At 37.5% G+C, this 26,923-nt stretch overlaps 1 protein-coding gene across 12 annotated transcripts in view; it reads left to right on the top strand.

The window, feature by feature from the left end:
* The first annotated feature begins 205 nt into the window (after positions 1–205).
* SNX14 (sorting nexin 14) overlaps positions 206–26,923 on the top strand; it is a 99,825-nt gene continuing 73,107 nt past the window's right edge. For 5 of the 12 annotated variants that reach the window (XM_082730662.1, XM_082730668.1, XM_082730659.1 and 2 more), the window contains exons 1-6: positions 448–751; positions 16,713–16,833; positions 17,974–18,050; positions 18,132–18,210; positions 22,108–22,151; positions 24,485–24,572. In XM_082730662.1, coding sequence (XP_082586788.1) covers positions 552–751; positions 16,713–16,833; positions 17,974–18,050; positions 18,132–18,210; positions 22,108–22,151; positions 24,485–24,572 — 609 coding nt within the window. In that variant the 5' untranslated portion in view covers positions 448–551. Of the gene's footprint in view, positions 752–16,712; positions 16,834–17,973; positions 18,051–18,131; positions 18,211–22,107; positions 22,152–24,484; positions 24,573–26,923 lie in introns of all 12 variants that reach the window. The other 7 variants (XM_082730664.1, XM_082730661.1, XM_082730667.1 and 4 more) reach the window with 3 other exon arrangements.

The raw sequence follows: 26,923 nt of genomic DNA on the forward strand, positions 1-26,923 counted from the left end.
GTCGCATAAAGCTCGACTTGTCCCCATTCGGAGCAAAGCCTACGTCGAGAAGGCGTGGAGAGTGGCGGGGGCCAAGACCAGCCACTCCATCCCTCCACGGCTCGCGTCACAAAAACTACAGTCCCCAGCGCGCCCCGCGAGCTCAGGAGGTCCCGCAGGCAGGGCCCGGCGGCTGCGCGGGGCTGTAGTTTCTCCCGTGCTTCGGCACAACCTTCTTTCTCTCCTCCGCGATCCAGGCGGTTACGGGCTGCTGCAGCTTTCCCCTGATTTCCGGGAAAGGCCACTCGCTAGTGGAGTCCTGCCCTTCGTGGGAGACGGCGCGCTACCCTCGCCAAGAAGGCGGAGATGGGGGGACGCGCCGGGTGACGACCTCGGGCACGTCGTGCGGCAGTCCCCACCGCCGGCGGCAGGAGGGGCGGGGGGCGGAGGCCGCGCACGCGCGGCGGGGCCTTGGGCGGGGCCTTGGGCGACTGCAGCCGGCGGACCGTCCGCCGGTCGGCGGCTGGGTGGGTAGCCGCCGGGCCGGGTGGGGGCGGAGACGCGAGAGGTGGATGGGGGTCGCCTCGACCTCGGCCTCAGTCTGTAGTGGAACTTCAGCCACGCCAGCGGAGATGGTGTCCTGGGTGCGGGCGATGGGGGAGAAGCTGAAGCAGCGGCTGCGGCTGGACGTGGGACGCGAGATCTGCCGCCAGTACCCGCTGTTCTGCTTCCTGCTGCTCTGCCTTAGCGTCGCCTCCCTGCTCCTCAATAGGTAACGTCGCACGCGGGTCTGTCTGGCGGGCGGCTACTCTGCGGGCTGCGGACGGGAGTCCGTGTTATTTCACGGTGTGGAGGCCGCCTGGGCTGCGCAACTGCGGCGCTTGCGGCCAGCTTCGAGGCCTTGGAAACAGCGGCCTCGGGGAGCTGGGCGGAGCGTCCGGGGCCGGAAGTGCCTGCCGGGTGGGATGCGTTCCAGTGCCCCTTTTGCTGAGGCCGGTCTCCTGAGACACTTGGCCCCGATTCTTACCTACTTTTCACCTGTTCCTTAAAGCCTGGTGCTGCATCATCGCTGTTTTTCAGAGGCGTGAAATCTCTCTGTGCGTCCCAATTTGAGACCTTGCAGGGGAGGTCCGGTCAGCTGACGAGGAGGGTTCCAGGTCCTGTAGCAGCCCCGGTTTCAGGCCGACTCCCCTAGCTGTCAGTGCACGCATGCGCACACACAGGCATGCTTAGCCTTAGAGCTGAGGGCGCACACCCACACGCACGGTCTTACAGCCGAAGGGCGTGCGCGCGCACGCACACAGACACACACATACACACGCACAGTCTTACAGCTAAAAGGTGCTCATAGAGTTTTATAGCCGCATTGTGCGCACAAACACGCACAGCCTTACAGCTGAAGCAACGCCCAGACGCACACCCAGACACTTAGAGCCGAAGGGCGCACACGCACAGTCTTACCCGGGGAAGGGTGCGTGCACACACACAGTCTTACAGCTGAAGCACACACACGCACACCGTCTTCAGCTGAAGGCCTCACACACAGTCTTGTACCCGAAGCTTTCCCCAGAGGTTGGATGGTTAAAATGGATGATCGTAAAGATTTGTTGAAGTCGGAAAGCAAAATAGTACCTGCCTCAATATCTCTAGAATATTACAAAAGGGAAGATTGGAAGTTGAAATTGATAAATTCCCTTGACATTTTGAAATGGGAAGTTTCTTTCCCTGAAATAAATTTGATTTCCTTCAATTAGCTATTTCCAGAAATGGTAACGATGAAATAGGTTAGTAGAGGAGATCTTTTGTGTCAAATTATTTCCAGATTTGCTCTTGGTGGAAGGAAGACTTGAGATGCTCTACAGCAACAGCATCTGCGTGATATTTTTTTCTGATGTTTTGAACTTGAAACCATCTCTGTTCTTCATTTTGCGTAGTTGATCCCTGGGGATAGGAATGGGAAAGCATTCGCTGGGAATTTGGTGATTTAATTTTGCTTTAAGGTAACCACTTGCTGTGACTGTTGGAGCTGGAATTTTTCCCTACCCATTTTGCTTTCTTGTTAATTGACTGGGTTAATAGGTTTAAATAGCAATTGATACTTTACTGGAAAAAATGCTTTGATTGTGATAGTAAGATGTTTGATTTTAGGAATATGGAGGAAGAGGAATCCTTAACAGAGTCAAATGAATTATTAAATACTTACTTGCTTTCTGTCATCTGGAAGGTATTCTAAGCTAGATGAATAGCTTTGGTATGAGAGATAGGTGAACGTTTTGTAATTAGTAAGTTTGGTCCAGGAATTAACCTATCTCTTAACATATCTCTTTTGGTAGATGGGTCAGTTTAGGTGCCCAAGGTAGGACATGCAAGCTCAGCTTGAACTGGATTTCTGAGGTCATCTGCTTAATTATAGAGCTGAGTGTTCTTTGTTGTTAATAAGTCATACCATCTGATCTCTACCCTGTATCTTTATTTGTATTATGCAAAGAAAGAAGGGTATAATACATAAATATTTTCTCTGATTGGTTGAATTTACAAGTGAAATTGTTTTTGCATACGTTTTTTGGTATTTTTCGTTGTTACTGTTGAAAGCAGCAAGAAATGACCTTAAACATGATATAATTATCTTGACTAAAAGAATGGTTAGGTACCCTTTGGTGCCTGGCTGGCTCAGTTGGTAGAGCATGGGACCCTTGATCTCAGAGTCATGAGTTCAAGCCTCACATTGAGGGTAGAGTCTACTTAAAAATAAAATAAATGGGGGCACCTGGATGGCTCAGTGGGTCAAAGCGTCTGCCTTCGGCTCAGGTCATGATCCCAGGGTCCTGGGATTGAGCCCCGCATTGGGCTCTCTGCTCAGCAGGGAGCTTGCTTCCCTTCCTCTCTCTCTGCCTGCCTCTCTGCCTACTTGTGATCTCTGTCTGTCAAGTAAATAAATAAAATCTTAAAAATAAAATAAAGTAAAATAAAATAAATGTTTAAGTGTTCTTTTTCTAGGAAAAAGCTTTTGGAAGGTACGAGACAGTATATAGTGTGCTTTTCAGCATATTATGTGATTTTTTTTTAGAATATGTGTGTAGATTCATATGTACATACAAAGACGTATGTTTATGTATGCTTTGCCTAGCTCTGGAAGATTGTTATACAAGAAAATATGGCCTCTTCTGGGAGTGAGGAATATGAGGTACATCTATTCAGAAATTTTAAAAATGGGGCACCTGGGTGGCTCAGTGGGTTAAAGCCTCTCCCTTCAGCTCAGGTCATGATCCTAGGGTCCTGGGATTGAGCCCCGCATTGGGCTCTCTGCTCAGCAGGAAGCCTGCTTCCTCCTCTCTCTCTCTGCCTGCCTCTCTGCCTATTGTGATCTGTCAAATAAATAAATAAAATCTTTAAAAAAAAAGAAATTAAAAAATATATATAATACAAAAAATAAAAATATTAGGGGTATAATGATGAAATTAGATAAGAGAAGATAGACTTAATGCATACCATCAGTAAGTGATTTCTTGGGGCAACTGGCTGACTCAGAAGAACATGAAACTCTTGATCTTGACGTTGTGAGTTTGAACCCCACATTGGGTATAGAGATTTACTTTTAAAAAACTCTTAAAGTAAATGACTTCTACACAGGTATTTCACCAATTAGTTTTTAGAAATAACTTAAAAAGAAATTTTCAGGGGCCCCTGGGTGGTTCAGTGGGTTAAAGTCTCTGCCTTCAGCTCAGGTCATGAACCCAAGGTCCTGGGAGTGAGCCCCACATCAGGCTCTCTGTTCAGCAGGGAGCCTGCATCGCCCCCCACCCCCATACCTCTCTGCCTACTTGTGATCTCTGTCTGTCAAATAAATAAACAAAATCTTAAAAAAAAAAATTTAAAGAAATTTTCAGTTTAAAATCTTTAGTTAGTATGGAGGTTTGGAGCTTTCCTTCTATATGGTTAAACTTAGAATTATTTAAAAAAAATTTTTTTTTAAGATTTTTATTTATTTATTTGACAGACAGAGATCACAAGCAGGCAGAGAGGCAGGCAGAGAGAGAGAGAGGAGGAAGCAGGCTCCCTGCTGAGCAGAGAGCCCGATGTGGGACTCGATCCCAGGACCCTGAGATCATGACCTGAGCTGAAGGCAGAGGCTTAACCCTTTGAGCCACCCAGGCGCCCATTTAAAAAATTTTTAAAAAATTTTATTTTAAGTAGGCTCTACACCCATTGTGGTGCTTGAGAATCACATGCTCTATTGACAGAGCCAGCCAGATACCCCTGAAATTAATTTTTTCTCTTATAGTCATGAAACTTTAAATCCTAAAGATCTTTCAAGGTATTATTTAGTATATAAATTTTTCTTTCAATATGAATTAAGATCATGAATTTTTTTTTCAAAGATTTTATTTATTTATTTGAGAGAGAAAGAGATAGCAACAGAGATACCGAGAGATCAAGAGTGAGTCAGAGTGCGGAGGAGAGGGAGAAGTCTTCTCCCTACTGACTAGGAAGCCCGATGCAGGGCTCAATCCCAAATCTCATTTATTCTAGCACCCCAGTAGACTCCCTTGTTAGTAGCCTCAGTCACCATTGATCAGTTTTGCTTGTTTTTGAATTTCATATAAATGGAATTATATGGTTCTTTTGTATCTGGTTTCTTTCTCTCATCTCTTTTGAGATTTTTCCGTATTGTTGTGTATGCCAGTACTTCAGTCTCTTTTGTTATTTTGCAGTATTCCACTGGGAATATGACATACTTTGTTTATCCATTCTTCTGTTGAAGGGCCTTTGACTTGTTTACAGTTTTTAGCAGCTATGAATAATGCTGCTATGGATATTCTTATATATATTTCTTTTGATAGACTTATTTCTTTTGGGTAGATACCCATGGATGGAAATGCTTATTCATAGTGTATGTGTTTGTTTAACTTAAGTAGATACTGCCAGATAGTTTTCCAAAGTGATTGTACTAATTTACACTCCTGCCAAAGCATTTGGCTATTCTGTCTGATATTGCCTGTAGGTTTAATTTAGTCATTTTAGTGAATAAATAGTGGTAGCTTGTTGTAGTTTTACTTACTTACTTAATTAAAGATTTTATTTATCTATTTGATGGACAGAGATCACAAGTAGGCAGAGAGGCAGGCAGAGAGAGGGGGAAGCAGGCTTCCTGCTGAGCAGAGAGCCTGGTGCGGGCCTCGATTCCAGGACCCTGAGATCATGATCTGAGAGGAAGCAGAGGCTTTAACCCACTAAGCCATCCAGGCGCCTCTCGATTTAGTTTTAATTAGTTAATTGTAGCTTAATTGTTAGCTATAGTCATTGTGTTGTACATTACATCCCTAGTACGTATTTATCTTCTTGGAAGTTTGTAACTCGACCACCTTTCTGCAGTTTCTCTCTCCTGTGCTCCTCCTCTTGTAACCACAAGTCTTTTCTTCTGTGAGTTTTTTTCCTTAATATTTTATATAAAAGTGAGATCATACACTATTTTCTTTTCTCTGTTTATTTCTCGTAGCATAATACTTAGCATATGCCTCTAAGGTCCATCCATGTTGTCCCAAATGATAGGATTTCCTAATTTTTTATGGTTTTTATGTGTGTGTGTGTGTATACATACCACAGCTTCTTTGTTTATTTGTTTTTTTTTTTTTTTTAAGATTTTATTTATTTGTTTGACAGAGATCACAAGTAGGCAGAGAGGCAGGCAGAGAGAAGGGGGAAGCAGGCTCCCCACTGAGCAGAGAGCCAGGACCCTGGGATCATGACCTGAGCTAAAGGCAGAGGCCTAACCCACTGAGCCACCCAGGTGCCCCTTTTTTTCATTTGTTGTTGGACACTTAGGTTGTTTCTGTATTTTGGCTGTTGTATATAATGTTACTGTGAACATGGGGGTGCAGACATCTTTTTGAGTTAGTGTTTTTGTTTCCTTTGGATATTTATCCAGAAGTGGAATTCCCGAATTATATAGTAGTTTTATTTTTAACTTTTTGGAAATTCTCCAGACTGTTTCCATAGTGGCTCTATCAGTTAACATTCCCACCAATAGCACAAAAGGGTTCTCTTTTCTCCACATCCATACCAGCATTTGTTATTTCCTGCCTTTTAAAAAAATATTTAATATTTTAAAAATATTTTATTTATTTATTTGACACAGAGAGAGAGAGAGAGAGAGCGCGCACAAGCAGAGGGAGCAGCAGGGAGAGGGAGAAGCAGGCTCTCTGCTGAGCAGGGAGCCTAATGCAGGGCTCCATCCTGGGGTCATGACTTGAGCCACAGGCAGAGGCTTAACCAACCTAGCCACCCCAGCACAGCTATCTCTTGTCTCTTTGATCATGGCCATTCTAACAGGTGTGAGGGGATATCTTGTTGTGGTTTTAATTTGCATCTCCCTAATGACTATTGATGATGTTGAACATCTTTTCATGTACCTGTTGGTATTTCATATAACTTATTTGGAGAAATGTGTATTTAGGTCTTCTGTACACTTTTTGTTTTTAACCAGCAAAATGGGTTTACTCAGGAATACCAAAGGAATGGCAATTGCTATGGGAAACCAGAGACAAGCCTGAAGATCAAAGGAGAGGAATGTAATTTAACAGAAAAGAGAGGAAGATGGGAGGGTCTGCTTTGAATAAAAGTCCACTGGAAGAAAGGGAGAGTGCAGGATGGTGGTGTTTTCTCATTACTTGAGTTATGGTATATTCTTATTGGTTGGGCTTGTTGCTGTGCAAGAAAAATTGCTTCCCCTTGTTGGAGTAGTGAAGTAGGCTTCTTCCTATTGGAAGTGCAAGATTGCCCTGGGTTGAATGAATTCTTTACGTGTTTTGGATATTAACTCCTTACCATGTACACGGTTTGCAAATTTTTTCCCCATTTCATCCATAGGTTGGCTTTTTACTTCATTGATGGTTCTTTATTTTTTAAATTACAACAATTGGCTTACATACACTTATAACTTTGTATATTATAGGCTAGTCTAAGCACTGTTGTGGTCTTATTTAATCATCGTAACAACTTTGAATTAGGTATTTTATTATCTCATTTTATAGAAGACCAAACAAGACTCAGAGAAGGTAATTTGCATTGTGTCATGGCCAGAATTTGAATGCAGGCAGACAGATTCCAGGATGTCATATATTTTGTTTCCAAACTTCTAAGCTCTGTTTCTTCTCTTTATTTTTCTCTTCCTATAACAGTACCAGATTTTTTTTTTTTTTTTTAACAGTAGTGTTATATTTCATAGTGTGGTTTTATATCTGCGAGGACAAGTTCTCACTCTTGGCGCTTCTTTTGCAAAGTTGGTCAGCTTTTTTTAAAACCTTTATTTTCGGGACACCTGGATGGCTCAGTAGGTTGAGTCTGCCTTCAGCTCAGGTCATGATCCCAGCATCCTAGGATTGAGCCCTGAATCAGGCTCCCTGATCAACGGGCATTCTGCTTCTCCCTCTCCCTCTTTGCGTTTGTGTGTGTGTGCTCTCTCTCTCTCAAGTAAGTAAATCTAAAAATAAAGAAAACCTTATTTTCCCTATACATTATAGAATGATTATGTCAAATTTCTCTGAAGATTGAACTGGATTTTTTTTTTTTTAAGATTTTATTTATTTATTTGAGAGAGAGAGAGAGGGAGAGAGCACAAGTAGGCAAAGCGGCAGGCAGAGGGAGAGGGAGAAGCAGGCTGAGCAAGGAGTCCTATGCAGGGCTTGATCCCAGGACCCTGGGAACATGACCTGAGGTGAAGGCAGCCCTTTAACCAACTGAACCACTCAGGCATCCTGAGCTGGAATTTTGATTGTAGTTTCTGTTTTGTTTATATATTGTCACCTAACAAACCATCCCTAAATTTGTGGTTTAGGTCAGCAACATCTAATTTGCACACAGAACTGTAATTTGGGCAAGTTGGTCAGTATAGCTAATCTCTATTCACTGTGCATCATCAGCTGGGCAGCATGAAGACAGGGACTAGAATAGTAATTGTTGGCTTGTTCATTAATGTATGTGACAATTAATGCTGGTTGTTGGCTGTGATCTCAGCAAGACTATAGGCCAGAACCTATACATATGGCTTTTACCTGTGGTTTTTTCCCCCCAAAGTGGTTCTGGCTTACACAGGTGGGCATCCTGAGAAAGACAGCCTGCCGGAAGCCATAACCATTTTATGACCTAGTTTTGGAAGTTAGGCAGCTTCATTTCTGCTACATTCTCTTAGCTGTAGTGTTATTAAGATTAACCCCTATTCAAGGGGAAGAAAATTAAATTCCTGTTTTTGATGTGAAGAGTGTTAAAGAATTTGCAATCATATTTAATACCACCACGGTATTACTACTTTGTGAATTAATCTGGGTAGAATTTATATGTTGGCTTTTTTAAAGGTTTCATCCATGAACATAATCTCTCCATTCATTCAGACCTGTTCTTGTGTCTTTTTAAGTGCGTTTTTTTCATTTAAAAAAAAGTTCATTGGGACACCTGGGTGGCTCAGTTGGGTAAGCAGCTGCCTTCAGCTCAGGTCATGATCCCATCGTCCTGGGATCGAGTCCCACATCGGGCTCCTTGCTCAACGGGGAGCCTGCTTCTCCCTCTGCCTCTGTTGCCACTCAGCCTGCCTGTGCTCCCTCGCTCTCTCTCTCTCTGGCAAATAAATAAATAAAATCTTTAAAAAAAATTAAAAAAAGTTTATTATGGAATATTTTAAACATACATAAAATAAAAATAGAATTGTATAATGAAACCTGTTCAGTATCTGTCACTAAGCTTAAAAAACTATCAGCTCAAGTCAGATTATCAGCCCCCTACAATTATTTTGAAGCAAATCTCAGGTGACATATTTTATCTATAAACATTAAAAATTTCAGTATTTGGGAAACCTTGGTGGCTAGTCTTTTAAGTGTCTGCCTTTAACTCAGGACATGATTCCAAGGTACTGGGATCAAATCCCTCATCAGGTTCCTTGCTCAAAGAGGAGCCTGCTTCTCCCTCTCCTTCTATCTGCTGCTCCCCCTGCTTGTGCTCTCTCTTCGACAAATAAGTAAATAAAATCTTTAAAAAAAAATTTCAGTGTGTGTCTCTTAACACACAAGTCCTTTTTTTCTTTTATAATCATAATACCACTTCACATAAAAAAAAGTAATATCTTATCATCAAATGTCCAATGGTCAGATTTCTCTGAATTTGCTAGAACTTTCCCCATCATTTTATGATAAAAAAATTTAAGCATACAGCAATGTATGAATTTACAATAAATGACCAGTCATGTACTGCTTAGAGTTTACTATTCACATTTTACTATATCTTCACATATTTTATGTTTCTATTGCTCCATTCATAATGAATCTTATTTGTAAACAGCTTTTTACAGTTAATCAAATTAAGATCCAAATGTGATCTTTTAATTAGAAAGTTACCTCCCCTCCCCATAATCCTACTTTTTTTTAACCTTGCAATTTTTTGTTGAAGAAACTGGGGCTTAGGTTTTGTGGAGTTTTTAATAGTCTGGCTTTTGTTGACTGCATCCCTATAGTGTTGTGGTTATGTTTTTTTCCCCTTTCTGTTCCCTGTGAACTTGTTAGATCAAGAGGTATCATTATTTTGATTTTTTTTTTCCTTTACTGTTGATGGTGTAGATTTAAAGATAATGAGCTATTGGGGTACCTGGGTGGCTCAGTGGGTTAAGGCCTCTGCCTTCGGCTCAGGTCATGATCCCAGGGTCCTGGGATCGAGCCCCACGTGGGTCTCTCTGCTCAGCAGGGAGCCTGCTTCTCTCTCTCTCTCTCTCTCTGGCTGCCTCTCTGCCTACTTGTGATCTCTGTCAAATAAATAAATAAAATCTTAAAAAAAAAAGATAATGAGCTATTTAAAAACATGCCTTTCTTGTAATGTATTATTCTTTATTTTATGATATACTGCTAGTTTTAGTTAACTAATATTTTACTCTTAGTATTTGGTAAGTAAGAAAGACCTAATGATTTTCTTATATTGTCTTTGTCTGATTTGGGAATTAAAATTATATTAGTCCTTTTAAATTAGTAGCTTTTTCTCATTTTTTTTTTCCCCGAAGTCATGTATATAGGATAGGGATTATCTGTCTCATTACCATCTTTACCATTTGCCAGGGTCCTTTTTTTTTTTTTTTTTTCTTTTTTTCAGCTAGGTCTCTGATTGCTATTTTAATTATAGTAATGATAACTGGTCTATATAAGTTATCTAGTTCTTCACCTACTAATTTCTAGCATTTTTGTCTATTTCCAAAAATTTATGTCATATAGGTTATCCAGTTTATGAACATAGTTGTTTGCAGTTTAATTTTTCATTTCAGTTTTAGCTCTCATTATTTCTTTTTCATTCAGTATTTTGTGTATTTGTATTCTTTTTTTGTTTTATTCCTTGATCTGTCTTGCTGAAACTTTTGTCTTTTTTATTAGCTTTTGATTTTGAAAATTTCCAAGCATGCATAGAAAAAAGAGTACAAGGCACTTCCAAGCACCCATCACTCAGTCTCAACAACCATCAATATTTTGCATATTTGAAAAATATCTAGTCTTTTTCCATTTTATTTATTTTTTATTTTTTTAAAAAAGATTTTATTCATTTATTTGACAGAGCGAGATCATAAGTAGGCAGAGAGGCAGGCAGAGAGAGAAGAGGAGGAAGCAGGCTCCCTGCTGAGCAGAGAGCCCGATGTGGGACTCGATCCCAGGACCCTGGGATGATGACCTGAGCCGAAGGCAGAGGCTTAACCCACTGAGCCACCCAGGCGCCCAAATCTTCCTCCATTTTAAAAATGACTTCTACACAAAGCCATAACCTTAAAAAATTAACACTAGTTGGTTAATATCATGTAAGTCCATAATCAAATTTTCCTAACTGCATAAAAATTGGTAGTGTATCTATACTAATCAGGATCTAAAATAGGTCCACTCATTGTATGTGGGAGCTATATCTTTCAGGCTTTTGTAAATCTCTTATAATTAACAATAAAAGTTGGCAAAATTTTTCTATGAAGTGTCAGATAGTAAATATTTTAGACTTTTGGGCTGCATCAGGTTTCTGTCCCATATTCTTCTTTTTTTTTTTCTTTTCTTTTCTTTTCAAAGAATTGTTAAAAAAAAATTGTAAAAACTTCGCTTAGCTTGGGAGCCATACCAAAGCAGGTGGCATTTGGCTCATAAGCCATAGTTTGTTTACCTGGATCTAGAACATTCCTCCTTACCTGCTTCTCTCCCCTCTCCCCACCACTGACTTGAAGAAACTGGGTCATTTGTTCACACTTATGCTGTTAGGTTCCTTATGGTGTCTTTTTTTTTTTTTTTTTCTTTAAATTCTTACCTGCATATTTTTTGTAGACAAGGTGTTAGATTATAAATTTGATTAGATTTAGATCTTTTTGTGTGTGTAAGAATTATATCACATGAGAGGATAACTCCACACAAGATGGAGTCGCCTCACTTTTTGTGGATTTGAGTAGTGACAGCTAATAACTTTGCCCCGTAAACTTCTTTGGTTTTACCATTTATTATTCCATGAATGAGTTATTTCATTATAGGTTGCAACATGATGATTTTCTCATTTTTTTCATTCTTTATATATTTTAAAATTTGAATTCTCTCTCTCTCTCTCTCTCCACTATTTTTCCTTCTAGAATTGCTTTACTTCACTTGTTAGGTCCCTTTAGTTATGGTAAAATATAGCTCAAGTTGGAAAAGAAGATAAATCTAATTAAAGTTTTGCTTATTTTATAAATTTTTCAAAAACTAAGCTTATATTTTGTTATTTCCTCTTGTCATTGTTGTCTACTTTCTTGATTTCTATTCTTTTTATTGTTTCCTTCCTTTTTATGTATTTGGATCCTGTTTTTTCCCCCCAATTTATTGTTTCCTTCCTTTTTATGTGTTTGGATCCTGTTTTTTCCCCCAACTTTATGAATGCTTAGGTTGTTGGTTTTAGTATTTGTCTCTGATTGATGCAGGGTTTCTCAACATCAGCACTATTGATAATTTGGGCTAGATTTAAAGATAATGAGCTATTGGGGTACCTGGGTGGCTCAGTGGGTTAAAGCCTCTACCTTCAGCTCGGGTCATGATCCCAGGGTCCTGGGATCGAACCCCACAGGGGGCTTTCTGCTCAGCGGGGAACCTGCTTCCCCCCCCCCTTCCCTCTTTGCCTGCTTGTGATCTCTGTCAAATAAGTAAAATCTTTAAAAAACAAAACATAACTGGATGTCAAGTATGCTATTTTCGGTGGAGTGAAGCTTTGTATACAGGAATGAGAAGAGGGGTACCTGGCTGGCTTAGTCAGTAGAGCATGCAAGTTGTGAGTTCAAGCCCCATGCCCCGTGTTAGGTGTAGAGGTTACTGGGGGTGAGTGTGTGGGGGACGGAATGGGAAGAAATAAGAAAAGTGAACTGGGGCCAGATTGAAAGGGACTGTAAAGATTTAGGGGGTTTTATTTTATTCTGCAGGCAATATTAAGACCAGGCAAATCATCTAGTTTGGGGCCTCAGCTTTTGTCTCACAGATTTTATATTTACTTGATCACTGTTTGTACTGTCTATAATAGGTAAGCATCTCTAATCATGCATCTTCACTTCACCTCTTCTTAATACTTGGTGCCGTATATTTCCCAATTCTGAACTTCCAGGTCTTCTGTAATCCTTTCTATTCTGTACTGCACTTGATAAATTGTCCTCAGTTAGAGAACTGGGATAGATGTGGAACTTAGTTGTGTGTTTCCTTTCTCTTAAGGATTTTCATCTTGTACTGCCTGGAAATAGTTACCATATATATATACATATATATATGTATATATATACACACACATATATGTATATGTGTGTGTGTGTGTGTGTGTGTGTGTATATATATATATATATATATATTTTTTTTTTTTTTTTTAATCAGAAAGAGTGTGAGCACAAGCAGGGGAGCAGCAGGCAGAGGGAGAACCAGGCTCCCCACTGAGCAAGGAGCCCGATGCTGGACTCGATGTCAGGACCTTAGGATCATGACCTGAGCCAAAGGCAGCCGCTTAATGGGCTGAGCCACCCAAACATCCCACTGTGTATGTTTTGTCCAGTTTTATAGTTGTTTATGGTGGGAAGGCAAGTCTAGTACCAGTCATTCTGTCAAGTCTCTTACTCCTTTGGAACATATGCCATTTGTCTGTTTTCTCATTGATATCACTCTCCAGATTATTTGTGCTCGTTTATAGCTGACTTTGTTTTATGGTTTATAGCCTTCCTCTCCGTTTTAAATCTTGTCGCCATTGTAGGTCACTTCAGTGCTTGTGTGATTCCTCTTTAGCCTCCCACTTGGGTCAACATATGGTGGCCCTTGTTAATCACCAGAAAGAGCTCTACCTCTGATCTTAGAAAGCAAGTATCTTACTTGCCGACCATCAGCTTCTTTCATTCATTCAATAACACCGTACCTGCTCCTTGACTTCTTAGTCTCCTGACTCCTTTGCTTTCTATTTCTTCTCTTCTGTTGTCACTTACCTATGCAGTTTAGAGTTGGTCTAGCTTAGAATCCACGGTCCATCACTTCAGCTACTCTGTTGCCAGTATCCTTAACTCCTTTCTGTCGCACTAACCTGACAAAATTGAAATCTTGGATCAGTGATGCTGCTTGGTTGTTCAGTGTTTATATCTTGGTTACTGAATGCTGCTAGAGAAAATCCCAAACCTGTAAATCTAACTTCCCAGAATAGCCTTCTCATTGCATGTGCCCAGTGGCTCTTTCAGAACTTGCCCAGTCTGCTAGAACTTCTGATCTTACTGCTTTTGCCTTTCTCTTTCAGCATCTCCCATTTTACATAAAGGACATCATATTGCTTTTCATCCTCACTACTGAATCTACAGCTTAAGTGCATTCTCATCCATGTATTCTTTCTCTCTGGTATTTGGAAAGAGATATCTCTGGCTCTTATTTCTCCTTTTAGGCTTTGAAACCCAACTATTGCTAACTTCTCTAGGACATTATTAACTCAGCTTAGCTCTTCTCTCCTATGTCTTTTTCTCTTATCTCCTTCTGTGCTGTCAATATTTAAATATGATTAGGTTTTACTAAACATTTTTTGTCTTTATCTCCCTCCAGCCACCATCTTAGCCTGTTGTTCCTTTAAAGAGAGAATTATCCATATTACCAATTTACTTCTTTTAGTGGGGGAGGGGCAGAGAGAGGGAAAGAGAATCTCAGGCAGACTCCCTGCTGAGTGCAAAAGCCTGACACGGGGCTGGATTTCATGACCCCGATGACATGAGCTGAAACCAAGAGTCAGATGCTTAACTGACTGAGCCACCTAGGCTTCCCCCAATTTCACTTTTTTTATTTTCACTCTTCATAAATCCACTGCATTCCATTGGCGTTCTACTAAAACTGCTTTTGCCAGTTCATCAGTGCCTTTTTTTTGTTGTTGTTGCTAAAACTTCTCATTCTCTCACTTAAATTTAAAAATAATTTGATCATGTTAACTACTTCATCCTTGTTGAATTTTTTTTTTTTTAACCTTGACAGCCTTTATGACTTGATTCTTTTTCTTTGTAATTTTATTTATTTATTTGAGATAGAGAGCCAGTGTGCACATGGAGGGGTGGGGGTTTCGCATGGGCAGAGGGAGAGGGGGAAGCCAACTCTCCACTGAGCAGGGAGTCTGATGCGGGGCTCTATCCCAAGACCCTGGGATCATGACCTGAGCTAAAGGCAGATGTTTAACCATCTAAGTCACCCAGGCACCCTTCCTCTAAGACTTGATTCTTGTTTTTTTTGGTTCCCCTACCCCCCAGCTCTTCTAATTACTAGAGTTCTCTTGCTCTGCTGATTTCCTAAATGTCTCTCTTTTTTGTCATTCTACAGTTCCTCCCTGGTCACTTCATTTATTCCCATGATTTCAATGATCTTTATGTGATAATCTCCCAGTTTTTTTCCTTACCTCATATTCTCTGCAGAGATTTAAACTACCCAATATTTAACTGCTCATGAAATTTTTCTACTTGCTCTGTTGTTTTTATTAAGATTTATTTATTTTAGAGAGAGAAAGAGTGAGTGTGAGAATGGGCAGAAGGAGAGGGAGGGAGAGAGTCTCAGCAGACACTGAGTGAAGATCCTGGGCTCAGTCCCAGGACCCTGCGACCATGACCTGAGCTGAAATCAGGAGTCAGATGCTCAACTAAGTGACCTACCCAGGTGCCCCTGCTGCATGCCATGTTTTAAGATACTTGAAATTTAGCATGTCCAAAGAGAAGTGATTTTTTTACCTATCCCTTCTGCTCACATTAATCAACAACTTAGTCCTCTTAATTCTTCCTCCTAAATATTTTCAAGATTATCAGCTTTTTTATCTCTAAGTCTCTTCTCTATATAAGCGATCTTTGACTCCTGTAGATTTTTTTCAGCTTTCTAATTAGCCTGCATGTTTCCAGTTTAGGTTGTTCTCCATATTGTGACCCGAGTGGTCCTTTGATTATAAAGTCTAGCAATACTACTCTCCTTAAAACTTCTAAAATTCCTAAAATCTTAAAAATTCTTCATTGCCTTCAGGGTATTACTCAAGACTTTAAGTGGTAGATGACAGAAACTAAACTCACACTATATTGGCAAAGAGTGGAATCATTGGAAGTTTATTTAAGTGCAGAAGGAACAGGAGTGTAGCTAGGCCTCAGAGACTGGTAGAACCTGGATTTAAAATACAACCGATAAGTTTTTCACTTCGTTTTTTCTCTTTCTGTGGACTGGCTTCATTCTCTTCTAACTATATAGTGATTTGTGAATGGAAGAACTAGCACCAAAGTTTGTGCTTTATATAATTACCAATTAATAAACATAATGTGGTAATTGGAATTTGAACTGTGTTGTTGGGGATTGGTGTTTTACAAAATCATGGTAATGGAAATTTATGCTTTTCAGGACTGTGCAATATGAGGACTGCCTGTATTGGGACATGTTAACATGACTTATTTTATGACACCATATTATCTCACTTCTGCCTGTGGGTTTTTTTTTTTTAAAGCTTCATCTTAAAGCCAGTTCTTCCTTCAAGCTGTGCTCAGATCTTAGTTGGTGTAGTTTTCCCAAGTTTGAATTCCTCTGCCTCTTCCCTAGTCCCTCATTTCTCTACCCCATTCTCTTCTGTTGGATTTCTCCTACTTATTCTTTTAAGTTTTTCTATAGAGTTGTTTTCTTTGAAAAAGGATTTTCTTTCCTTTTAAATTTGGGTTGTATATTCTGCCTGAGGCGTTCCCTCGTCATATATTGCTTTCTCTGTCTTAATATAGTATACATGCTCACACTGTATTGTACTCATTTACTTACCTATCAGACAATGTTTTCCATGCATATAGAAATCATGGCAGTGCTGTTCCTGACTGTATCCCTACAGCCTGTTACTGGGTGGCACAAAATAATGGACACTCAGTATTAGGTTTTTTTTATTTAATGAAAGGTAATCAGAATTTTGATGAATACTACCGTATCATTGGAAGGTATTTGGAGCACTGTAGTATAGCTAGTCAAACATAACAATCTAGGTACCAAATTATAAAATATTGAGAATTTATACTTTCTTACACTTTAAGTGAAATGTACATTTGGTAACATGCATTCTGTGATCCTTATAATTAAATAAATACATCACAGGTATCATGAGATCTGTCTTCAGTCTGATATGGTAGGTGCTTAATAAATACTTGTCAAATCAATGAGGGGACAACTTAAGTTTTATACCTTTTTTTTGTTATAATAATTATTTTCATTTATTTTAAGGTATCTTCATGTTTTAATGATCTTCTGGTCATTTGTTGCTGGAGTTGTTACATTTTATTGCTCTTTGGGACCAGATTCTCTCTTACCAAATATATTCTTCACAATAAAATACAAACCCAAGGTAAAATTTATGTGTTCTTATTTTTAAGAGTAGTATGTATTACCTGTGCTGTTTGATATTATTACTGAAAGCATGTTAAAGCAGTGATTTAAAAAAAATATCCATCTGGTATTATTTAATAATGGAAGACATCAGAACATAATTAGAAATGAAATTTATGTATGTGTATATTTTTAAGGTATACATCTCTACAATGAGCTATGAAAAGAAAATACAAACTTCTCAGAAAGTTGGAATCCATAATTATAGAGTGTCCTCTAACTACATATTAATTATGAGGACAGTAAATTAAAACTCGTTCCCAAAGTTGGTTGTACAATAGAATCACCTCGGGAATCTTAAAAAAAAAAAAAGATTCCTAGGCGCTCTAATCAGATTTTGATAGAATAGTTCTTGGTTAGGGCCTTGTAATCAGTACTTGTTAAGAGCTTTCTAGGTGATTCTGAGACACAGACACAGGGAACTCTGAATTAACTTATCCCACGCTGTTAATTTCCTAAATGTCTTCAAGAGACAAATAATCAGGTAGTTTGCTTAACCAAAATAATTTGTATATTTAAAATTTCATTAGGGTGGTGGTGTACTGAATCTGTATCTAGTAGGCAAAGTCACTAGTGTGTAGATATCTTGAAGTCTTGTTTAATAATTCTTTGAATTGATACAGTCCCTTTTTAGGTTTGTTGGTACTTGTATTCAGAAAAAGTACAGAGGAAAGTGGTGCCACATATTCGGTCAGAAACATGACTAGTCACATATCTTTCCTTTCATTGAAGTTAACATTTTGGGGAAATAGAAAATAGTTTTTTCTTACATCTCTGAAGTAGAATATCATTTCCAAATATAGATTGAATTTTTTAAAAAATAAGTAAGCATAAAAACTGACCTTAATTATATGCTTAGAAATTTGGCTTAAGAATTGCATTTTATCAGGTATTTTTTTCTCTCTTATTTGGCAGTTTAGTTTAGCCAGTAGTAGTTATTACAAAGAACGGTTTCAGTGTTATGGCAGACTAATAATAATTAAAAAAATATTCTTTCAATTTATACATTGATTAATAAATTTTCGAAGTTGATTCTCTTTAGTAAAGATTGTATGTGAACTAAGACAAATCTCTCCCCTTCCTCATTTCCCTTTTTTAGCAGTTGGGACTTCAAGAATTATTTCCTCAAGGTCGTAGCTGTGCTGTTTGTGGTAAAGTGAAATGTAAACGACATAGGTAAGTTAAACATTTTTTATTTGTTGATCTTTCCAATTACATTTTGGATTTTAGGCAATTTAATTGTATGATTTTCTTTAGGCCTTCCTTACTACTTGAAAACTACCAGCCGTGGCTAGATCTGAAAATTTCTTCCAAGGTTGATGCATCTCTCTCAGAGGTAATTAATTTAATAACACTGCCAAATATGCCCAAGCAGAGTATATATTAAATACTAATGGAAATTTAATTGTGGAACATCTTAATATATGCCACCTAATGAATTCTTAACTAGGTAGTTGATTATTATGAAATATGCGACTCAGGTGATAAAATAGAAGTTTTTGGATCCTGTGTCTAATTTAAATGGATATTTTAGCCAAAGACGACACTGTTTTACCTAGATATTGCTTAATTCTTATAACAGTAGTCATCTTTATGGTAGGGTAATACCTGAGCTAGACAGAGCAAGTATGTCCTATTGAATTATCCCAGTTTTGACACTTGCTAAAGGGTAGAGCAGAGAATGGGAGACTTTTCACTGTTTCCCCATAGTGTAGGAATAGAAAGCATTCACCCTTATGTTTGTTACAGTGACATTTTATATATACTTTTTTGGTAACATATATTTTGTTATTTCTTTTAGAAACTTGTTTTCCCCATTGATCTAAGAAAGGAGTTAAGTCCTTGAAGGCAGTAAATGGGTCTGAGTTGTTCCCAGCACCAAGTATAGTGCCAGATATGTTGTTAGTAGTTGGTAAACATATATTGAATTAAATTGAATGCTAATTAATTAAAGAATAGCATTAGGCATCTGAATCCTGCTTAATTATCTTTTTTTCCTAATTTGTATCCTTGGCTAAAAGCATGCTGCATAAATGCCAAAATTCTTGGCTTTTTTTTTTTTTTTAGAAGACTTTATTATTTGACAGATCACAAGTAGGCAGAGGGGCAGGCGGGGGTGGGGAGCAGGCTTCCCGATGAGCAGAAAGCCTGATGCGGGGCTTGATCCCAGGACCCTGAGATCATGACCTGAGCAGAAGGCAGAGTCTTAACCCACTGAGCCACCCAGGTGCCCCTTGGCACTTCTTTTTTTTCTAATTTCTTCTTTTTTCTTTTTCATTTTCAACTTTAGGATTCCTTGATTTAAGACTTTGCTATCTAATATGATAGCCCCTAGCTGCTGTGGCTGTTCATAAACACTTGGAAATGTATCACAAATTGAGTTGTGGTTTTGAGGATTTAGTAAGAAAAAAAGAATGTAAAATATCCTATAATATATTTTATTGATTACATGTTGAAATGATATTCTGGATATATTGAATTAAAATATATCATAAAATTATTTTACCTGTTTTCTTATTACTTTTTTAAAATGTAGCTACTAGAAAATAAAAGATTACATATGTGGCTCACATTACATTTCTATTACAGAGTGCTGATTTGAGGTCTGTTGAAGATAAGACCTCTACCAAGAGTATTATTTGTGGGTCTTTGACACTTCATTAATTTCTTTTAAAAAATATTTATTTATTTATAAAAAAGATTTTATTTATGTATTTGACAGATAGAGATAAAAAATAGGCAGAGGCAGGCAGAGAGAGAGAGAGGAGGAAGCAGGCTCCCTGCTGAGCAGCGAGCCCGATGTGGGGCTTGATCCCAGGAGCCTGGGATCATGACCTGAACCGAAGGCAGAGGCTTTAACCCACTGAGCCACCGAGGTGCCTCACTTCATTCATTTTGAAAGAAAGAAAGAAAGAAAGAAAGAAAGAAAGAAAGAACGAACTTATATGAAGCACTTGGCCTACTGCCTGGCACATACTGGTTTTCAGTAAATACTAGCTCAACATTTAAAAACATGTTTTGAGATCTTACTATAAGCAGGAACTGGACTAGCCCCAGGAATAAAAGGAGAAATAATATATGGTTCCTTTTTTCTAGGAACTTGAGTCTAGGAGGGGAGGTAGACATATAAACAGTTGAATACAATGTAATGTGAATACTGGCAATAGTGGAAGAAATGTACAATGTATATTATTAATACAGAGGAGGAAATGCCTAACTATTGAGAGAGGCAGTCAGAAAATATGACTAGAAGTTTGCCAGACTGATAATGTGGGAAAGGGTATATCAGGGTTTGGGAAGAGCTTTTGAAAGGAAAGGGAAGCTTTGAATAAGGTGTTCAGTAAGATGAAGGGCCAAATGTGAGAAAGGATGTGGGCATGGAGACACTGTATTCTGGTAGCTAATATTTTATTGGTTACTTGCTGAATATTGGGCACTGTACTAATTAAGTTATTTCTTGAAATCATACAACCTATAAAGTAGGTGCTATTATTGATTTTACGAAACTGGGCTTTAGAGGGTTTTAATTTTCTCAAGTTCATCCCTGGCTCGTAGTAGAACTTACTCTAAAACCTGGGTCTGGCTTAGTTCTTAGACAGTTTTTATATGGGTCTTTAGAAATCTGATCATTGAAAGATTTAAAGGGCCTTGCTGAGGAGTTTAATTGATCATAGAAGTCACTGACTTTTGAAGTGTGTAACTGGAGTTTTCAGATGTGACTCAGAAGATACAATGAGAAGTGAAAAGGAAGTAAATGGTCACAGCTACTAGCAGGAAGCTTTCTCCCTCGCCTTTAAAATCAGTGCAGCTCCACTTTTCTTTGCTATGTTATGGTTTGATAAATTGAGGGTTTTATGCATGGGATTGAGGTGTTCAGATACATGTTTTAAATTACTTTGGCAGCTCTGTGGAGGATGGAGCTAGCTTGGAAGGAGGGAGACGCTCTTGCTACAATATAAGGTTGAGAAGATGAGGACTGAACAGTGGAGCTATGGAAAAGAGCTATGTAGGTTGTAAAATCAATAATATTTAGTGATTGGATGTAGGGGTTAAAGTAAGACCAAGTATTTTTTTTTTTTAAGAATTTATTTATTTGACAGACAGAGATCACAAGTAGGCAGAGAGGCAGGCAGAGAGAGAGAGGAGGAAGCAGGCTCCCCACTGAGCAGAGAGCCCAATGCAGGACTCGATCCCAGGACTCTGGGATCATGACCTGAGCCGAAGGCAGTGGCTTAACCCACTGAGCCACCCAGGCGCTCAAAACCAAGTATTTAATAGCAAATTTTCTGGTGTCCTTTTTGTGTCATATCTCCGTTTCTATGTGTCTTACTTTCCCAACTGGTATCACTAAATGCTTAGTTTGTTTAATACAAAATCAAATCTTGCTTTAATATTTTAAGAATCTACAACGTTCTTTGCTGCTGCAGAGAAGGAATACAAGCCTACAGTCCGGTTAGATAACTTTGTTAGATAACCTCCCAACTGCATTAGAAAGTCACTGCCCACTGTTGCAAGTCTTTTCAAAAATTAACACAATACTGCACCAAGAGTTAAGAAATGGAAATTTTAACACCCAGATTTCTTTTGTTTTGTTACTTTTTCATTTATAACTTATATGCTGATTTTTAATTTACAGCTAAAATTTTCACAAAAGTAAACATATCTGTATAACCAACACCCAGACCAGGAAACAAAACATTATTAGTACCCCAGAAGTCCCCCTCATACTCCTTTTTAGTCACTATTCTCCCTTTAGAAGCAATTTGATAGCTAATTTTGACCCCTTATGTAAGTCTGACCTACTTGTTTCTTCATTTTATTCTGGGAATACTGACTTATAGAGAGAGTCAGGAATTCATAAGACTAACCTATTATTTTCCTTCTTTCCATAGAACTTTCAGTTCAGTGAAGCTTCAGAGTCAGGAACAATTTAAGTTTGTTGTTGTTTTTTAAATTGTGGGAATGTTTAGAAATGTGTGTTTCATTCTAATAGTATTATTTCTTTTTATGGAGTTTCATGGTTTTCAAAGTATTTTCTCATATGTTCCGTTTGATCATCGCAATTAACCATGTAAGGTTGACAGTATATGTCATGTGAAAGTATGATACTAGATGTCAATATTTGGGATAATAAAATTGATTTTTGGTAATATACATTATTTGGTCATATGGTTTATTTTCCTAGAATTAGTTAATTAATTTGATTTTTCTTTAAAAACTAATTTTTATGCAGGTTCTTGAATTAGTGTTGGAAAACTTTGTTTATCCATGGTACAGGTAAGTTCTCTCTGTAAGACCTTTTTTTTTTTTTTTTAGTGAATACAATTAAGTGTGCTGATGAAGCGTTACCAGTGTAGGCCAGGATTTCTCAGCTTTGACACTATTGACATTTTAGGCCAAATAATTCTTTGTTGTGGGGGGCTGTCCTGTGCATTGTGGGATATTTAGCAGAATTGCTGGCCTTTTTGCATGAGATACTAGTAGCAGCCCCTCATCTTTTTACTTGTGACTGCCAAAAATATCTTCAGAGATTGCCATATGTTACCTGGGAGTCATGATTGGCCCTAGTAAGAACCATAGATGTACGTAATCAGTTAACAGTTTAGTGATAGCAAAGAAGAAAAAAACCTTGGCTGCTTTTTGAAAGAAAATTAGCTTAGAGAATTCCTCATCACTCCTTAATGGAGTGACCTGATTTTTATTTTATTTTATTTTATATTCTTAAGTGATTTGGGAAGCACTTCATGGTTCTTTGTTGTTTTTTTTTGTTTTTTGTTTTTTCTTTTTTAAAGATTTCATTCATTTATTTGAGAGAGAGAGCAGAGAGCACAAGTGGGGAATGGGAGGAGAGGGACAAAGGAATACAGAGAAGCAGACTCCTCACTGAGTAGGGAGCCCAGTGTGGGGCCTCCATCCCAGGACCTTGAGTTACATGTCCCAAGCCTAAGGCAGGTGCCCAGGGGGCTGAGGCACCCAGGTGCCCTGATTTAATAGTTTATATGCACTTTTTACATTTAAAATAATTGTACATTTAGAGGAAAAGTATATATTCAGATGTTTCAGTAAATTGAAAGATAATTTTAATAGAATTTTTCTAAAATATTAATGATTTTTCCAAAGTAACTTGTTTTTAGTATCTTCTATTGGACATACAAGTGCCCTGTGCCTTGAAGGATATAGAAAATTGTTTAGATCTGAAAAATTAATCTAATTTGAGAATCAGAAATTCACAATATATATTAAATAAATAAATGTTGTCTTAAAAAAGTATCATGTATTTAGTTACATAATTGAACACTTATACCTATATGACCTATAGATGTAATATTTAAAGGCATCTATCCTAATTTTATATATTTTGAATTTTCTCATTAAAAAATGCTAGTAGGCAAGATGCTCTCTAGTATTAAACTTAATATCCAGTTTATTATATTTCCCTGAAAAGCTATGAAAATTAATATTTTTATGTTGGATTTTACTTAAATATAGTGGCATTTGCCACTTAAGTAAAGCTGTTAGTAAGTCTTTTTGTAAAATGAATCCTTGTGAAGACTCTCCCCACCCCCACCCATGTCCCGACTCTTCATAAGAGCTGGCTGTATTTCTAAATGGTAAGGTATGTATTTTCTCCTCAGTGTAGTTATTGATGCTGGAATAGTCACTTCCCTGGGGTTAATAGTGGAAGGCTTGATTAATACAATTATCTTTGTTATTCTGCCAAGGGACTTAATAGCACCATCTTCAAGTTTAGGATAATACTGTTATATATACCTTTCTTGCTTGCTTTGAGTAGGGAAGTGTCCTAATTCTTTTAGGGACCTCATGGCTTCAGGAAAATGAAAAGTAGTTCCTCAGATAAAGGTTGTCAAAATTTCTGTGGGGTTAAGGGGGTAAGAGAAGAATAAATGAAACAAGATGGGATTGGGAGACAAACCATAAATGACTCTTAATCTCACAAAATAAGGTGAGGGTTGCTGGGGGGAGGGGGTTTGGGAGAGAGGGGTGGGGTTATGGACACTGGGGAGGTATGTGCTATGGTGAGTGCTATGAAGTATGTAAACCTGGTGATTCACAGACCTGTACCCCTGGGGATAAAAATATATGTTTATAAAAAATAAAAAATTTAAAAAAATGTAAAAAAAAGTTTGCATTTCAGTTAATTTTCTTTCTCAAATAGAACACATTTTATTTTACCTTTTAGAATTAGTTTATATTATTAACTATAAATATTTTAAACTAATTAAAATTTTTGTATTAATTCTGTTACTCCTCCAAAATTATTGTTTTATTTCTTATAAATTACTTTGAGAATGCTTAGAAAACGTTTGGAGTATTGTAAAAATATGACTTTGTACATGTAGTTGTCTACAGGGAAATATATACTACAATTTAGTTAATAATGATTATGTCTTGGTACTAGAATTATGGGAGATGTCTATTTATTCTTTGTACATTTTTATTTTTTATTCTGTAATGTAACATATTATTAAAAAAGCAAAGAAAACATAAATGGAAAAAAAGAGGAAGTTCTAAACTTTACTTGGTTTCTAGAAGGAGTAGCTATGTGTTTCTCTGAGCTTTTAAATGCTTGCTTTTCTCCTTAATTGAAGGGATGTAACAGATGATGAGTCCTTTGTTGATGAACTGAGAATTACATTACGGTTTTTTGCATCTGTCTTAATTCGAAGGATTCACAAGGTAAATATTTATAATGAGAAATTTGGGAATTGGAGGTTTTATTATTACTAGAGATTTTTAAAAATCTTAGTTTTACTCTATCCTGATAAATTTTACTTTCTTTAATGCTTAGGTATCTTGGCTTGTGGTAATTAGAAATAAAAAGACAGCTATAGGAAAAAAAGTCATGTTCCTGTTAGATGAATTTACTGAGTAAATGGTGATGATTATGATCTACTTTTTAAAAAGAAATTTAAGCCATATTATGTTTATGTTTGGGTCTTTGTCTATATATAGTCACAGTGTGTTGGCTGTAGATAGACATCCTTGTCAGTTTGATAGAATTGGTATATATCTATAATTAGTAAATAAAGATAAATCTTGCTAAATGTTTCTATATTTTTTTGAGAAATTAACAATATAGTCAACCACTATAGAAAAGATAGGGAAAAAATATGAATAAGCAGTTCACAAAAGAAAAATAGAAAAATGACCAATAAATGCTGAAAATATGTTGTCTACTTCAAATAAATATCGTTTTTTGATGAGATGTTACTCTCTTGCCTGTTGGATTGGGAACGATAAAGAATGATAATGTCTAGTAATGGTGATTGTGGGGAAAGAGGCAAAGCAAGTACAAATCCAAATTGGTGTAATTCTTACACTGGAAGGCAGTTTGATAATCTCTATTAAAAGACTTAAAAATGTCTATACTGCCAAATTTAATTTTGTTTTTGTTAATATGTTTTGAAGAAATAATCAGAAATGTATATAAAAATGTATGCTCAAAGATTCATTGTGGTATAATTTATAATAAGGAAAACTTAAAAAAAGCTGATGTCTAATGATAAGATTGTCCATTAAAATATAGTACATGCCAGTTATAGAATTCTGTGTAGCCATGAAAAATCATTTTATAGAATAGTACTTATTTACATGAGAAATTATTTTTCTTATATAATCAAGTGGAAGAGTTTGGAAAAGAATATATGTAGTATTTTTCCACATTGAAAACAAAGATCACATATTAAAGCTTATTATTATGTATATTAAGGACATATAACCTTATCACTGTTAATTTACTATTATGGTGGGTTGATGCTGATTTTTGGTTCTTTCTGGGCATTTCTTTCTGTTCACCTTTTTTTTTTGTATGAGCATTTTACTATTTTGTAAATTGAAAAAAGTGGATAAAATTAATCATATTGTTTAATAAAAGTCTAAGGCAGCTGTATAGACTTTAAAATTGGAATAAAAGATTCGGTAAAAAATATCAATTCGTTGATGATAAGCCACTTAAATTACAACTTAGAGGAAGTCAAATAAAACTGATCAAAAAGCTAACTCATTACAATAAAGTTATCTATAGGTATTACTTAGTAGAATAGTTCTGCTCTGTTAGGCTTTGTGATAGCCTAGTGATTTTAAAATCAAAGTACTTCATACTTGGATTGCATTATATGTATTTTTTGGTAGCAGCTTTATTGAGGTCTACTTTGTATACCAGACAGTTCACCTATTTGAAATGTATGATTCAGTGGTTTTTAGCATATTCCTGGATTTACACAATCATTACCACAATTTTATAACATTTTTATCACTCAAAAAGAGACCTCATACCCTTTAGCCATAAATCCTATTCTCTCATGCTCTTAGATCTAGTCACTAGCCCATCTATCTCTGTCTCTATAGATTTGTTTATTCTGGATATTTCATATAAATGGAATCATGTAATATGTGGCCTGTTCTCATTGGTTATTTTTGACTTGGCATAATGTTTCCAAAGTTCATCCATGTTATGTTGTAGCATGTATTAGTACTTCTTTCATGTCTGAATAATAGTCTATTGTGTGGATATGCCACATTTTGTTTATTTATCCATCAGTTGATAGACATTTGGATTATTTCCACTTTTTGGCTGTTACGGATAATCCTGCCATAGCATTTGTGTGCAGGTGTTTTTGATGGTTATAGGGATATGTGTTTTCACTTTTCTTGGGTATATACCTAGGAGTATAATTGTTGAATCAAATGGTAAGTCTGTTTAAGTATTTTTTTTTTTTTAAGATTTTATTTATTTATCAGAGAGAGAGAGGGGGAGAGAGCGAGCACAGGCAGACAGAATGGCTGGCAGAGGCAGAGGGAGAAGCAGGCTCCCTGCTGAGCAAGGAGCCCGATGTGGGACTCGATCCCAGGACGCTGGGATCATGACCTGAGCCGAAGGCAGCTGCTTAACCAACTGAGCCACCCAGGCGTCCCCTGTTTAAGTTTTTGATTAAGTGCCAGACTCTTTTCCAAAGTGGCTGCCATTTTACATTCCCACCAGTAGTATTTGAGGGTTCTGATTTTTCTATATCCTTGCCAGAACTAGT

The sequence above is a fragment of the Mustela nivalis genome (genome assembly GCF_964662115.1).
Source record: "Mustela nivalis genome assembly, chromosome: 5".
Lineage (NCBI taxonomy): Eukaryota > Metazoa > Chordata > Mammalia > Carnivora > Mustelidae > Mustela > Mustela nivalis.